At 41.7% G+C, this 14,841-nt stretch overlaps 1 protein-coding gene across 6 annotated transcripts in view; it reads right to left on the bottom strand.

Moving 5' to 3' along the window:
• The window catches only part of LOC124170598 (NAD kinase-like), a 223,024-nt gene that overhangs the window by 93,279 nt on the left and 114,904 nt on the right, over positions 1–14,841 (bottom strand). Inside the window, exons 1-2 of one of the 6 annotated variants that reach the window (XM_046549417.1) lie at positions 4,708–4,967; positions 4,270–4,614 (exon numbers count right to left, since the gene is read on the bottom strand). The exons of 3 other annotated variants lie outside the window; for them this stretch is intronic. In XM_046549417.1, the coding sequence (XP_046405373.1) occupies positions 4,270–4,538 (269 nt within the window). In that variant the 5' untranslated portion in view covers positions 4,539–4,614; positions 4,708–4,967. Of the gene's footprint in view, positions 1–4,269; positions 4,969–14,841 lie in introns of those variants that run through there. 2 more of the 6 variants (XM_046549415.1, XM_046549414.1) reach the window with 2 other exon arrangements.

Raw genomic sequence — 14,841 nt, 5'->3', positions numbered from 1 at the left:
GACACCAGACACCTGTGATAATACAAAGAAAATTAGATGCACATTGAGAAAGAGTCTAGATAAATTGTCCATAAAACCACCGCAGTTAAGCAATGCTTGACATGGACTGTGGATGGACGGGCGGCAGTTCATACCTTAACAGTTTTTCTCTTTTCTGATTCCAGCAAGAGGCAGGTAAGATAAATAAGCGATTGACACAATTGTTCAACAACCAGTGCAACATACAAAGCCTCCCATTTGAGTTGCGTGTTGAGGGAGATATCAATGAAATTAGATCTACATTTTTATGGACGCCCTTCATCGTTCGTGGAAAAAATGAATTCGTACATCTAACCGCCCGCCCAGATATCTCTATTAAGTTTAACAGATTCAGGCTTCAATTGGTGGAAGTTAGGCATATTTAAATAAATAAAAGATCGCAGTACTTTTCCACAAAATTGATGGAAATTTCGTGGAAAAGTGCTACGATCTTTTATTTATTTAAATATCTCCATTAATTCATGGTTTCTGTGGGACCTGGAAATATTTTGCGCTTCTAGGACGATGTTCTCCGTGTCGCTCAGAAAGATATCCATTCTGAATAGCTGAACCAGACTAGAACAAAACCTCCGAGTATATAGAGGCTCCCAGCCCAATTTATGTAAGGGATGTGCAGCGCTCTCTATTCGCTCGTAGCTGTTATTCTTTTATGAATCACGCCGCTTAATTTGTCTTTTCTTTTGTTCATTCTTTCATTCCGCTGAAGAGGTGGACATTTTCACTCCGGCAGCTGGAGCTCTAACCGATATACATACAGGACGACATTTCTAGATCGTCGACGTCGTGCTCATCATCGTCACCAGAAACTAAAAGTTTTCCAACACAGAAAATAACAATAAAAATAAATTTAAAGGAAAAATACCCACATATTTTATAAGCGCTGCTTTCAACGAATCCAGTTAAATAGTGGAACAAAGCTTAAGTCACCATCAGTTAAATAATACGGCCTTCCGTCAATCGAAATTTGATAACTCAACACGGGAAAGATATTCAACTACGGACTAAAGTAAAACTTCACTGAAAGGAACGCCTTATTCTTTCTACGCGTTGGAATCATGACCCTGCAAAAAAGCTAAGGATGAGCCAAGGCGCCACCAAAAATATGTGCATCTGACCGAAGAAGGCACGCTCAAAATGAAACGTGGAAGTTTCCCTTTTTTTTGCTGCTGCGGAGCCAGGCGAAGCGATTCGGCCTCACGTTTCATCCGAGCAATTGGTTTGTGCCACTCAAGAGAGCGATGAAGGACGATCGAGGTGGTGTACATCATAAAAAAGGGCGAGCAATCATTGATGGCTGGGCTGTGGGGGCGGAAGAAGCAAAGCGTGCTGGCCCAGGGATAATCTGTGGAAATATTTACGAACCAATGGCGCAAGAAAGTTATGAAGCATGAAACAGAGGTATTTGGAGTGATTGTGTTAAGGGAATCAAGGAGAAATCCAAGGCCCCCTTCAATTAGGAATTCGTTCGCATTCACGCCCACACTTTTTAAGATAAGAAAGAATAATTGCTTAGGCAGAGAACAATTTCTGAGAAATTGTATGAAAATACATCCTCTCGCAAAATTTAGAGAAAATGGCTCATGATGACAACGAATTTTCAAGTGATGCTGGATATTGAAAATATTGGGAATGAGGTGAAAAACACGGACTGATGTGTCCTTGCAACAAAAAATATCTGGATTTGCTTTCCCTCTCCTTACTTCTGATACTTAGATTTATTTTTCGTAATACATAGAGAAAATAAAAACGGCATTTTCAAAACAGACATTTTTTAGATGAAGCTAATTCCAATTTTCAATTTATGATAACGAAATACAAAAGTAATTATGATGACCAGTCAGGAGAACAATTAATGGTGGTTATCAATGAGGAGGGTGGGTGAAGGATAGGTACTTTTGAGCTACTCATCCCAATCCTGTGGATGTGTGGCCTTGGACCAGATGCGCTGTAAGTAATTCCCGTGAGCAAATTTACGTGTCTTCGGGCTGCGTGTCACCACCCCCGCTGGAGGCAGGCACGGGGGCAGGAGGGGGCGTGGCCTGCGGAACTAACTCATTTCTGATCGCAAGAGACAAACGCATCCGCAATCCCGGAAAAGTCGACAATTGATGAGTGAAAGGCGCTCCTGGAGGAACGAACTCGGTGGAAGGAGGGAGGGTCGATTATTTTTCCAGTCCTGAATGGATAACCAGTCCCGACATCTCGAGAGGCTGCGCTTAAATCGCTCGGAATGATTCCGACAGAAAAACTCGATCAAAGAGGATGAAACTGATACTCTCGAGATTTTGAAGTACTTAAAAGAACGTCGTTGAGCCCCCCCAGCAAGAGAAGATCCTTGAAAATCACCTTGAGCAATTGAAACACCGTCCCCTGGAAGATCTGTCAAAACGTCATGCCGATTAGACGCCCCACGACTGGGCGGAGCCGTAACGGCACGAGGTAGCGACGCTTTTATCTGAACGATAACAACGGCGTGAAGATGCGACTCGATACACTCCTGGTAATAATGAGCGTTGGAAAAATAAAAGTGCCTTTTCGGGAATAAGTTCCAATTCTGCATTCGTTTTTAACTCCTAGAAATGGAACTAATACATTTAATTAGTAAAAAAAAGTCCTTCATTCGCACACACGTTATGCATTTGAGGGGTAAATAGAAAGGCGAAAATAAATATAACCCTACAAATACCTTATCTCTGATTGAAGATACACGCACGGTTATCATTCGACTTCAATGAACAGCTAAGGAAAAAATAGAGGAAACGATACCTTATAAAATTACTCCTATCTGATGACGGTCCAATGGCCTTTCCCAAAACGATTTTATGGACTTCGTATGTGTCTGTCTGCGTATACGAGGACGGAAGAGTCACTCCACTCTGAACGAAGGACTTCCCTGATAGTCACACTTTGTATTTGATGGGCTTTATCTAGAGAATTGGAGCAATGAACAATAGAGCAATGGTTTTTAGAAAAATATACTTTACGGGATTAAAGGTAACACATTGAAAAATAAATCTCAGTCAAACAATTGGACCCAAAGCACAGAAAGAGCAATAAAACTTTCAGGAGCTATTCATCATGATGAAATGATGTTCATTTGTCCGATTGCTGTTGCCAATGTTGGATGGACCTCACTAAAACCGTTTAATTTTTTTCATCCGTTGGTAAAACAGCACATTTCAATTTTATGGCCACAGATGAAATGGATAAGTTTGACGTCAGTAGTTTTCCCATCCGAATGAATCGATCAAAATTGAATGAAGAAAACTGAAAACTTTCGACGATTTGAGAGCACTTTGTTAAATATATTACCAAAACATCTGTTGCCAGGGTAAGAAATAAGCTGGTGGCAGAAAGGCTACATTTGTAACCCTTAGATGCCCATCAAAACCAAAGGATAATAATTTCAGCTGATCTTCTGATAATTCAACACACGAGGGAGCTCAAGGTATCCACTATCAACAGAGTGAGAGTCTGCGAGGGTTTAAGAAGCCAGAGGATAATAAGTACCCATGACGAGAACTATTAACACCTCGAATAACAGATCATCTGCGCAGAGCACACTTCGGACACGAGAAAAGCAGGAGCTGCAGTGATTCATGGAGAATAAGAATGATCAGCCTTGAATTATATGCTTATGAGATATTTTTCCGACACTGACAGAAAACGACACATCGTATTTGGCTACGTCATTAGACATTGTGGTTTGATGAAGACAAGAAGAAGTGAAAAACGGTAAAAGGGAAGTCTTCTCTGAGATGCAATGATCAAGTAGTTCAAGATTTAAAGGATAATAAGCATGTAAATATGACAAGACTATCGTGGTTTGGCTCACAGGAGAATTGTTTAGAGAGTTCTCCACTGCTGTTTACGAAAATTACCATTAATTGATAAGAAGCGTCGAAGAAAAACAGAATTTTACTATAAGATGCTTCGAGATATCCTTAAAAAGTAATAGGGCAAACAGTAACGCTTCTTAATTCATTAAAGGAAAAATATCCATGAGGATTCCAAGGATTTTACACTGATAATAATAAGCTGATTTAGGAGCGCATCGGAAAAAGTGAACAGAGCTTTGAGATTCTAAGTTATAATATTTAAATTATAAATCAATAGTAATTGCACAAGTAGTGGAATATTCTCCAACAAGAAAATTTAAAAAATGTTCCTATTGCATGAAAAAGCGGGGTGGAGTTTCTTTCGGCGTTATCCTTTCACGCAGTCACTTACGGCCAGGTGCCGGATCGGTTCCAGTGCTGTTTGTCGCCCGAGGGCTTGGCGTCGCGGTGCCTCCTCTTCCAGTCGCCCGCCTTGCGCAGCACAGACTCCTCGGCCGGCCCCGACCACCCCGCCGGGCAGTGGTACTGACCCGACGCGCTGGACGTCGTGTTGACCGCGGCCGCCGCGGCGTCAACCCAGTGACGCCTCAGGCGGCTCAGGTCCTCATCGGACCCAAGCAAAGGCCCATAAGAGCCGTTCAGCTCCGTCGCTCTCACCATTTTCACGCGTGTCCACGGCTGTTTCAAAACAACGAACTCACTCGTGCTGCACACAGATCACGCACCAATCGTCGAGCTAGAGAACCAACCAGTAGAACCACGGAGATTAATCGACACCAACGTGATCACCAATCACCAGGATCCAGCAACGAGCCAACGGTAAACACACCTAAGGGATGTAACCAGGATCAAGGCCCTTCCACAAAACTTGCTGCGATTCTTCGCGGGCAACTTTTTGTTTTACCTGGAGTCAACCGTCTTCCCGGACACGCGGTCCTGTTGCAAAGGTAAGCCTGAGGGCGGGAGACTTCACTCGCGGCTGGAGCTTCCGACTAAAGGCACGGCCTAAGCGAGTATCCGCGTGCACTTAGTCACGAGCCCGCGCGAGCTAAAACCTCCCGCTTCGAGTGGCAAGGAGCGAGTGTCGATGGCGAACCAGATATTCCAAGTATTTATAAGGCGCGCGCGGAGGGGAAGAGGTTGGCGGGCGGAGGCGCCGCCGTCACCGCCGGCCGAGGCGTGACCTCCGCACTCCTTACCCCCACCTCGCAATTTCCCTCGACAATCACAAGTGGCCAGGTGAGCGCTCAAAACATTAAGGATTGCATTGGAGGGGATGGAAAAGAATTTCACCACTTGCGGAGATAGCGAGGGGCAAAAGCGCCCTTGGGACGCTCCAGCGAAACAGGAGAGAGATTTAAGACGTCATTCTTCCACCACTAGGGATAGCAACAGTTTCTTAATTCAAGAAATTAATCGCGGCATTCGCTAGAATTCCATGCTTTCCTTTTTCCATTCGTTTTTCATTCATTCTGAACTTGCTCCGCATTTTTTCATCCTATCACTTTTAGAATTGTCAGGTCTTCTTCTCCTCGCGGTAAACCTTTTTCTCGATTCTATCTTTGCATAGAGAGATTTGCATTAATTATTAGTAAGTATTGTGTTAGCAACATTTAGCTATCCATGCGAGTGTATACGTGTTATATTCTTGTCGTTTACAGTCTAGTCTCATGGAGCGATGTAGGTGAAATATCTATCATTACTCTTCTTTTTAACAACGTAGAGCGCAGAGGGTGAGGGAGAGTACAAACTGGTGATTAGTCAACCGCTGCCAAACACTTGAGAGGTGGCTTGCAGGGTATATATGTACACAGATGCATACATACGTATGTATATATTGGAAGCCTCAATCCGTCCCCTAGATACTTGATGAATTCGCACGAATTTCAATCTGTCACCAATTTTTTTCACGCGGCGATTATTACACGACGATCTATTAATTCTAGATTAATGCAACAGAGTATTTCCACTTGCGTTTTTTCGACTAGAGTTAAGACTATTTACACCCCTGGAAACATGTTCAATACATTCGTATGCTTTTGTCACTTAAAACGAAATTCTGCTTTTGTCCCCACACGCTGAATATAAGGATAAATATTTATGCTAAGTTAAGATATCAACGCAACCCAATAAATAATGTATGGAGGGTACTAGGCATTTTCCGTGAAAATGAGTGCCGCCGCTTGCGGACACGCGCGCACCGAATAGGACTGGAGACACACCCACAGACTCATGACTTCGGCGATGAGTGCTATGATATCCATTAATTCCAAAAGTCTGCGAAGAATAGCGTAGAAAAGTTATCAATTCGATACATTGCATGAACGAAAACATAAATTTCGGTAAAGAGCCCGAATAAAAGCCTATAATTTATGTTCACTTTGGAAATACATCAGAATAATTACGTAGATGTTAAGGAAAGGTAAGTTGCGGCGAAAAAAATCTACCTCATTTTGCCATTTTCTCAACGGCAAGTTTTAAAAAAATGAAAGTTTTCACCCAATTATCATGAATTGCTGACTTCATTTGAGTTTCGGCGCATTAACTATATTTCGGAGAACCACTCATTACGAGAACCAATCGCATACTAGAACGTAAACAGCAAAGAATCTCGAAAAGGCAATGTGAGGAAGGGATGAGTAGCTAGGAAGTGGGGGAACCGCTCGGCAGTAGTTGATGGCGTCATCAATTTTATCTGCGAAAGGGCAAAGGCGGTCGAATTTTTACTGAACAACTCGAAAGTACGCGACCGATTGAAAAACGAAAAAACGGGTCTATTTATTTATCAAACTCAATGAAAGTCAACAGTAAGAGAGAATGGGTGAAAAAGACCACCGTGCTTCATTTCCTCGCGAATTTCGGTTCGCTCAACTGCCCGCGTCGATTTTTGCTAACCCATTTCAATGTGCGGTGGTTGAGAGCGCATTCAATGGCCGATTGGGGGCTTCTCTAGTGCATATCCGTGATGGTGGCTCGATGGCAAAGAACGGAATCACTGGAGAATGCAGAGAGAACTTCCCTGAGAACTCCTTCTCGACTGAGATGCATCAGAATCATAAACACTTTGGAGGGAAACTGAGAGAAATTGAGGCAAGCGCACATTCAAGGAGAAAACTCAATTGAACAATGCATCACGTATCCAATTGCTGGAGCGCATACCTTTATGGGAACTTCTTGAAAATTAACTTTCTATATTTATACTAAGTGCTGACAGATTAGGTCATAATGTAGAGAAATATCTGATCTTGTCATTTTCTAAAAAAACAGTGTATCCGCAAACCACGTATCTTTTTCTCCTTTTTCTGCAGCTATTCCCATCATGAGTCGTTGTTCCTGACTAGTCGCCTCCAAGTCACTTGATCCTGGATATCCCTTTCAGTGAAGCCATTCTCCCTCAAATCAATCTCGACACAGTTCCTCCATCTTCTCTTTGGTCTTCCCTTCGCTCTCTTCCCATCTACTGGAAAATTTCGAATTCTGTTCACGGCATACTCCTCATTCCTTCTTTTCCTATCCATTGTATATTAACTTTTTTATACTAATGCTATGTACCCACAGAATAGGTCATGATGCAGTGGAATGCATCGACATCTGACATTTCCTAACAAACAGTGTATCCTCACAACACGTATCTTCTTCATCACACCTTCCTTCCCCTAGTTCTCTTCCGTCCTACCTGGAAATTCCAAATTCTCTTCCCCACATCCTCATCATCCATTCCCAAATACACACAACATATTCATTTTTCATATTGCTGTGCGTGGGGTAAAATACTAAGCACTGTACACAAACTATTGATAGATATGCGTCAATATATTTCCTGAACCTAAATATTTACTCTAATGTTTAGATTTCTAGGACAATAAGTGGAATTTTTCTCTTAGATCAACCAATGACGTAAGCAGTCAAGTGGCTTGAAGATGCACGTATGTTTCCAAAGCCCAAAAATGGTCCCAACTCTGCGGATCGAAAGTTTTCCAAGTTGATGTAATGTCTTCGAATGCGAATCCTCTGAAAAATGCTAGTCTTCACTGACGCTCGTACGCTTTATCCCCAAATGGAATAAATATTTTAACTGGAAGAGCTCGAAATCAGAGTCTCACTCTCTAGGGCAGGCACAAGGAATCAATATGCACAAACCTGGCCGGCCTAAAAACGCCAACAGTACAGTGGAGGTATGGGAGGAGACGAGGTGATAGATAATTTAGAAATTACTAATTATATATATACTAATTGTAGTTGCTTAGCTCTGGCTAAATATATCTGGGTGAGAAGGTGAACGATTTTCTCACGAGAAGATCATCTTCTGCTTCAAAGAAACGAAGGAAAGATTGCCATACGACACGACTCCAGGATGTCCAGGGTGACCAAAAACATGAGCTCTATCGAAAGATAACTGACACATATAAGACGTTGCTCATCTCAATGGAATGGATGCAGCGATCGTACATTGCACCGCTCTCCACCGCCGACCCTATTCAACACGCCAACACAATTCCAACAGTGCAAGCCCCAATCGCCGGCCCGAAATAGACACAATCACACCTGAGATGCTCTAAGAGGGGTCGAAAAACTCCCGAGAGAGAGAGAGAGAGAGAGAGAGAGAGAGAGTGAGAGAGAGAGAGAGAGGAAGGGAGCTTGGTGGGGTGTTGGTGACTAATGGCGAGCGTAATCAGAGCAGGTCATTTACTGCAGGATGATTGCCAATGCTCTAGTCACCATGAGAACCACGTGGATCAGTCATTGTTCGAATGGAGGAGAGAGGGAATGGCACGACACCTGAACCATATTATTTGAATTCAGGTTTACGGAGGGATAAATTGGCTACTTCAGATAACGCAGCGAGGAATAGAAAACGAAAAAGGAAGGCGAACGCCTGCATTCCCCCGGTCATAGAGTCACGGGCATTGGAAGCATTAACTACTTAAAATATAAGAAGTAGAGAATATATCCCGGGTATTATATTTCAGTTCTGACGTTCACACCGAAAATTTCACTTTCACAAGCATGGGTAAAAATTACCCAGGGCCGGAAATCTGAGAACTGAGCAGACCACGAAGCCATCCATGTCCCTCAATTCCCATCACAATCACTTCGGCCCGAAATGCCTGAGCTCCGTGGTTCCACTTCAGGTCCTCGGTAATTGTTTAAAAGCGCAATTATTATGACTAGGTACCTTGAGGCATTGAAAATTATGAAATATAAAATATGAAGAATTAATCGATATTTAATACGTCGATAATTAATACGAAGAATTAATCGGCCTTGATGGATGCAAAATATCTCCATAATTCATCACTTATTTTGCAATGGCTATTACACTAAATTTTGGCCAGAGTCATTTACTAGCGTTACAAGTTGATTATAATTTTCACGGCAAAACTTTTCCATACATATATGCATAACAAGGATCAAAGAAAAACGGGCTACATAAAAAATTAGGCTCACGAAAATAATGGCATTGTCAACATATGAAAGAGCAACATAAAACTAAATATGTGATTCACGTAAATATTAATATACGATGAATACATAAGAAATTATAAAGGGATCAGCTAGAACGACAACGAAAGAGCGATAGTGAGCTGCAGATTTTCAATTGTGTGGCAGCTATATTTTTAGCTGGCACCTGAATTCTTCCTCTAAACGCATGGAATTAAATAATAAAAACTAATTAGGCTGTAACTTTATAAAAGTCGTTAATGATCCAGTACAAAGTATTCAACGAGTGGGTTTGTTTGCCGCATTGCAAAAACATTAATGTAAACTTTTCCCAATTCATTCTCACACGAACGAACTAAGGTGTCACATCATAAAAATGCTATACACACCACAAGCAATTTGTAACTTGAGCCGTAACACTGAAGCCATTTCACATCGTTTCATACGAATATCGTCCCTCATTCTTGAATGACAATACCTCGAAAATAAAGTTTTTCCACCATTTAATAATACTGATATCAATAATTAATTGCGTAACGAAGTATTTACTAACTTCCGCTAAAGTAAAGATTCGTATCTTCAGTCTACTGGAGGCTAATTAAAGATGTAAGATTCAGAACAATCCCCGAGAAAGTTAAATAATGCCAGAATTAAACTGGTTAAAGGGGTTTAATGATGTGTTCTCACTCAGAGTATTACCTCTACGGTTGGTTTTAATGGTAATGGTTGACCTTCATAACAGGATTACTGTATCCTTTTAGTGGGTCAGCTGAATTTTTCATCAAATTCTAGCAATCAGAGATCGTTACCACAACAACTCTGCTTGGCCACACTTCATTTTGAATGCGACCGATGACACGTCACTTTTGCACCACCACAACCGAGGAAAAAGACTTGTTTGACCTCTCTATGCTCCGATGTTTCTCCAATACTATAACACGACTGGGACGATAGAGCTCACCCCCAACTAAAGCTATGGCAGGAAAAGTTCCCACATTTAATGTAGGGTTGCCATTTCTTCGTCTGGAGCCCCTTTCATCGTGAGGGTTTTGCCGGGAGTACCCCAAGGGTTCACTGAAATTCAGACAGTAGGCTCTAATCCAAGTGCCGAAACAATCTTAACCACCAAGAAAGGCCAGCGAAAGGCCAAGGGGTTGAAAATCCCAGGCATATTATTCTGCCCACCACACCTCTTTCCTGCGTCCCTAAATTCACTTTTGCGAGAATGACATTTGTACCTAATGATGCCAAGCAAAAACTAGTCGTATGTATGATCTTAGGAAGAGGAAGTTGCCTTTTTTTCCAAACGCGGTTCCTTTAAAATGTATGGGAGATAGTAGAATTCTTCATTGGTACACCCCCCCCTGCCAGCCACCCCGATATGCATTCCCCTCCAAGTTAAATACCTCAATACACTTCTCCTCTGCGGTTCTGCCACAACGCAAATTATCTTATGTACAGTTTCAAACGAAGCGCCTAGCTTTCATTTTTTATTTCTCGCTCCAAATGCCGCTCCCTAAGTTTCGAATGTGAAGAGGGCAACGAGCATCGAGGTGGCCCGAGTGACGCCCGCCGCGTCGCGCTGACGCAAGTACCCGAGCCCGATAGGGGCCGCATCCACCCTCGCACGCCTCTCAATGCCTTTCTCAATGCGTTGTCCACTCGGCAAGGCGGGTGAGGGGGGTGAGGAAAGGGGGTAGAAGAGGAGGGGGGAAGGCGTCACACATCATTTATACTCGGCACTTGCTGCCCTCGATACACTGACGCAATTAGCCAATCCAGGCAGGGCAATTTGCAAGTCCAACAAAGACGTAATAAAACAAGAGGCTCGAGAGTAATTTACAGCTCAGATATACTTCCACAGCAAACGGCAGAAAGGCGGCTTCTCTCCAAAGGTTATGCAAGGTGAGAAAAAGTTGATCGGATGAAGCACGCTGGGGATCAAGTGCAATATCAACCGCACTGACGGCCTTTGAAGGTTTCTTCCGCAGCTTCGAGCTCATTGAGACACCTGTAGCTCTGGCGTATGCCGCTACCGGCATCATACTTAACGGCTTTCTGAAGAAAAACGCTAGTTTTTGCGGTGAACTCAACGATTGTCATCGGTGAATTCGTCGGCTGGAGGTAAAAATAAAATTCCCAGCTGAGCTGAGGGCATTCGTTGGGCTTCAGCAAGATCAGTAGCGTACACAGGTCATCATTGAGGCAATCCTCTTACATCTGCTCCAGAGGGGATTACCATCAACTACTTTAAACCTTGGTTTGACCACATAATTATTTAAATATATACCTACAATAATTATACACATGACTGAATATGACTGAGTGACGAAGCAATGCCCGTGCGCATGATTCATTAACCCAGGCTTGGGTACTTAATATAACCTTTACTCTCCTAATTACGAGGGGGTTTAATATGGGCCCTTGAAGAGGATCTTAAGAAGCCTGCATTAAAATCCGAAGCAGGTTGTATACAAGCTGTGAAGATAAATCGGGCAACCAACGTTAACTTCACTCATTTTGCCAAGGGCATACATTTAGGAAAGAAATTTGTTCAAATCAAGAGGTTTACGAAAGAGAAAACTATAAAATATCCCCTAAAGAAGTAATGTACCCTCTTTTAATGTTATCTAAGGTATTAATACCGCTTATTTATTTCAGGTTCTATATTTAAGAGACGGATCGATTGGTGCGAACGTTATGATGCACTAGAAATCTTTGAATATACTACGACAGCCCATCCAAGGGGGAAGTATCAAGTCGGATGAAAATTTTACTGTACACCCTGGGAAATGTTAGGAATAACAGCTACTCCGAAGCAGTTTTGCTTCCATAGAAAAAAATTGTTCCAGGAAATTTTTCTGCCACGCACTCGCTCTTGTTATGACAGTTCGCAAACGCAAAAAAAGCTTGGAGAAGAAGCAATAATTTTGCGGTCATTCAAACCGTTAGGATACGTCGGTTGCAGTGTAGGATGATACGAGATAAAGTAGAGATGGGGTAAATCAGCATCCTCTGATTCTTAGGGCAACGCTTCGCATGCCATGAAAGCGCATCGCACCCCAGGGACCATCTGACGGTACATTTACTACGTATCTACAATTTTACCGCGCAGTCAAAGCAACAGTTTATCACTGTGCCACTAGAATATGATTTAATAAGAATCTTTATTTTAAGGCATAAGAACAAAGTGACACAATAAGATGGCCAGAGTACTTCTTTTGACCGATTCCAGTCATATTTCAAACAGCTCAAAAATGCAATTAAGGTAACCTGTATGAATTCCCAATAATATCATTGAATAATGATCATCTACACTACATCGGTCGAGTAAGAATGCATAACATTTAACTATTTAAGACGAGAGACGGAGAAAAGCAATAATAGCACGGAATATAATTTAACGGTATCAAAGAATATTATTAATAATGCGATTGATATTAGTGTACTGACATTTTATTTATTTCTTCAACGAGGGTATCAATGAGCAAAGGCTAGCAGATTCGATTAGTGGCCCTCAAGGCACGAAAATACTCGTGACACGTCTGCGATGCAATAAAATAAATGAATTCAGATTAATAAAGAGCGACTTGCAGTAGAAAAATAGCAAAAAGTAAATTTAAAACATAACCTTTGCGGCTCTGCTGGATTAGTAAAAATTGAACGCGCACTGGAATCCATCGATCACTAATTGAAGAACTAATGGCAAAAATTCATACACACTGTCTTCACATTGATTTTGATTTCTTCTGGTTTCTTAGCTGCCTGGATGTCTTTCCTGGAGCTTATTTCATCATTCCATCATTAAATCTATTTTAATTCGCATCCCGAGATTTTTCCGTGATTCGCGGTTCAAGCGAATGTGAAACGAAAAAAAGCGCAAAAAGCAACAAATGAGTACGACGCAGCGCGCTCAATAGAGTTCACCCCCATTCAAAATTGACCCAACTCCATGCTCATTTCTCCAATAATTATAACAGGTTCCACGCACATTTTTCTGTGAACGACACTGTCTCCTTAAGGGTACTGTCATCTCAAGATAAGAGCTTGCTTACGTTAATTTATCGCTATTTTCTCTCTAAAAATGGCCATAATAATTTGAAAACCAATTATAATCCGCCTGTAGATGAAGTTGGAAGAATTTCCTCATTTTAAATTCCCTGAAATTTCTCCGTCAAACCGAGTTCTTTGGCATTAGAGAATGCTTGACTCCGTTCTATGAACTTGTAAAGTCTGACGTCACGACAGCCGGTTGCTGAGGATATCGCCATATTAAAAAAAAATAGGGTTACAACAGTTTCTGCCTCAAGGAATATTTAAACAGTGAATTTATGATTTCTACGGGACTTTTAAGCCATATCATCACCATTGAGAGTTGCTATGGGGTGCCCTCAACTACTTCATTTGTATTCTAAGTCTGGTTTAACATAAAAAAGGTTTTTTACAACCGGAGGAGACGAAATTGGCATAGGAAAGGCACTTCCACGGCCTAAGGGTTACCCATATTGGCCAAAGCTGACGTCTTAGGTAAGAATAGAGACTGCATGTATTATTACTGTGCCTGTAGAAAATATATGGAACACTTGCCGCTTTATTTACGTGACACGAAGTCTATTCATCGGTGTTCCCGAAACGAATATGTAATATGTTGTACCAATTATTGTAAGTATCGAGACACCGTAGTATATTCAAATAAAAGGATTAGATTATGAATAATAGACTATGATTAAAATGCGGAGTAAATTTACTCTCATCCTATTTTTTCCCAGACAATGAACGTGGTGCAAGGTGTTTTGACACTTACAACCATGTAGTTCGCCCGTTTTTCGTAGGTGGTGTGTCTTATCTTCAGTTGTAAATTAAAGTAAAAAGGCCCCAGAATATGTATTATACACGAAAATCTACGACTATGAGTATGGAATGATTTAAGAACTTTCAATATTATTCTAATTAGTCGAAGATACAGCCACAAGGTAATCACTTTTGGAAAACTTGGCCGCCTTAATGAAGTTTTATCATTTTAATGCAAAATGAAAGGCTCAATATTAACTGACAGCGCGATATGAGTACAGATATAATCAAGTTACTCCATAATGAGATCATTCCAATTAGCTATAACGCTGAGGACTCCAATTGCGAGAGGACAATCGACTGAACTTTCACTCACTGCTTTAACATATGCCGTCAAAGTTTGTTAGGGAAAATAAACAAATGACTAGCGACCTGTGATGTCACGACTTACCGGTCCATTGAACTCTCATTAGCTTCTGCCTCCATATTGGGATGGCCGCGTGAAAAACACGTGCGGAGTCCCCGCTCACGATGCATTGTCACTTCGGATGAGCGGGTATTCTCACAATGTCAAGCGGAGGATTTGAAGGCGATCCGGCCACTTAACAGGTCCACTTCACGAGCGGCTTCTTTTTGCTTGAAGCTCCCGTAGAGAAAATACGCATTTCATCACCCTAATACGTTTATTCATCATCTTCCTATTTTTCGATTAAACTGCCTCCGCAATCGC

This window comes from Ischnura elegans, chromosome X (assembly GCF_921293095.1).
Source record: "Ischnura elegans chromosome X, ioIscEleg1.1, whole genome shotgun sequence".
NCBI classification, from domain to species: domain Eukaryota; kingdom Metazoa; phylum Arthropoda; class Insecta; order Odonata; family Coenagrionidae; genus Ischnura; species Ischnura elegans.
Note: the sequence above shows the minus strand (reverse complement) of the source record. Positions and strands in the feature narration are given on the sequence as shown.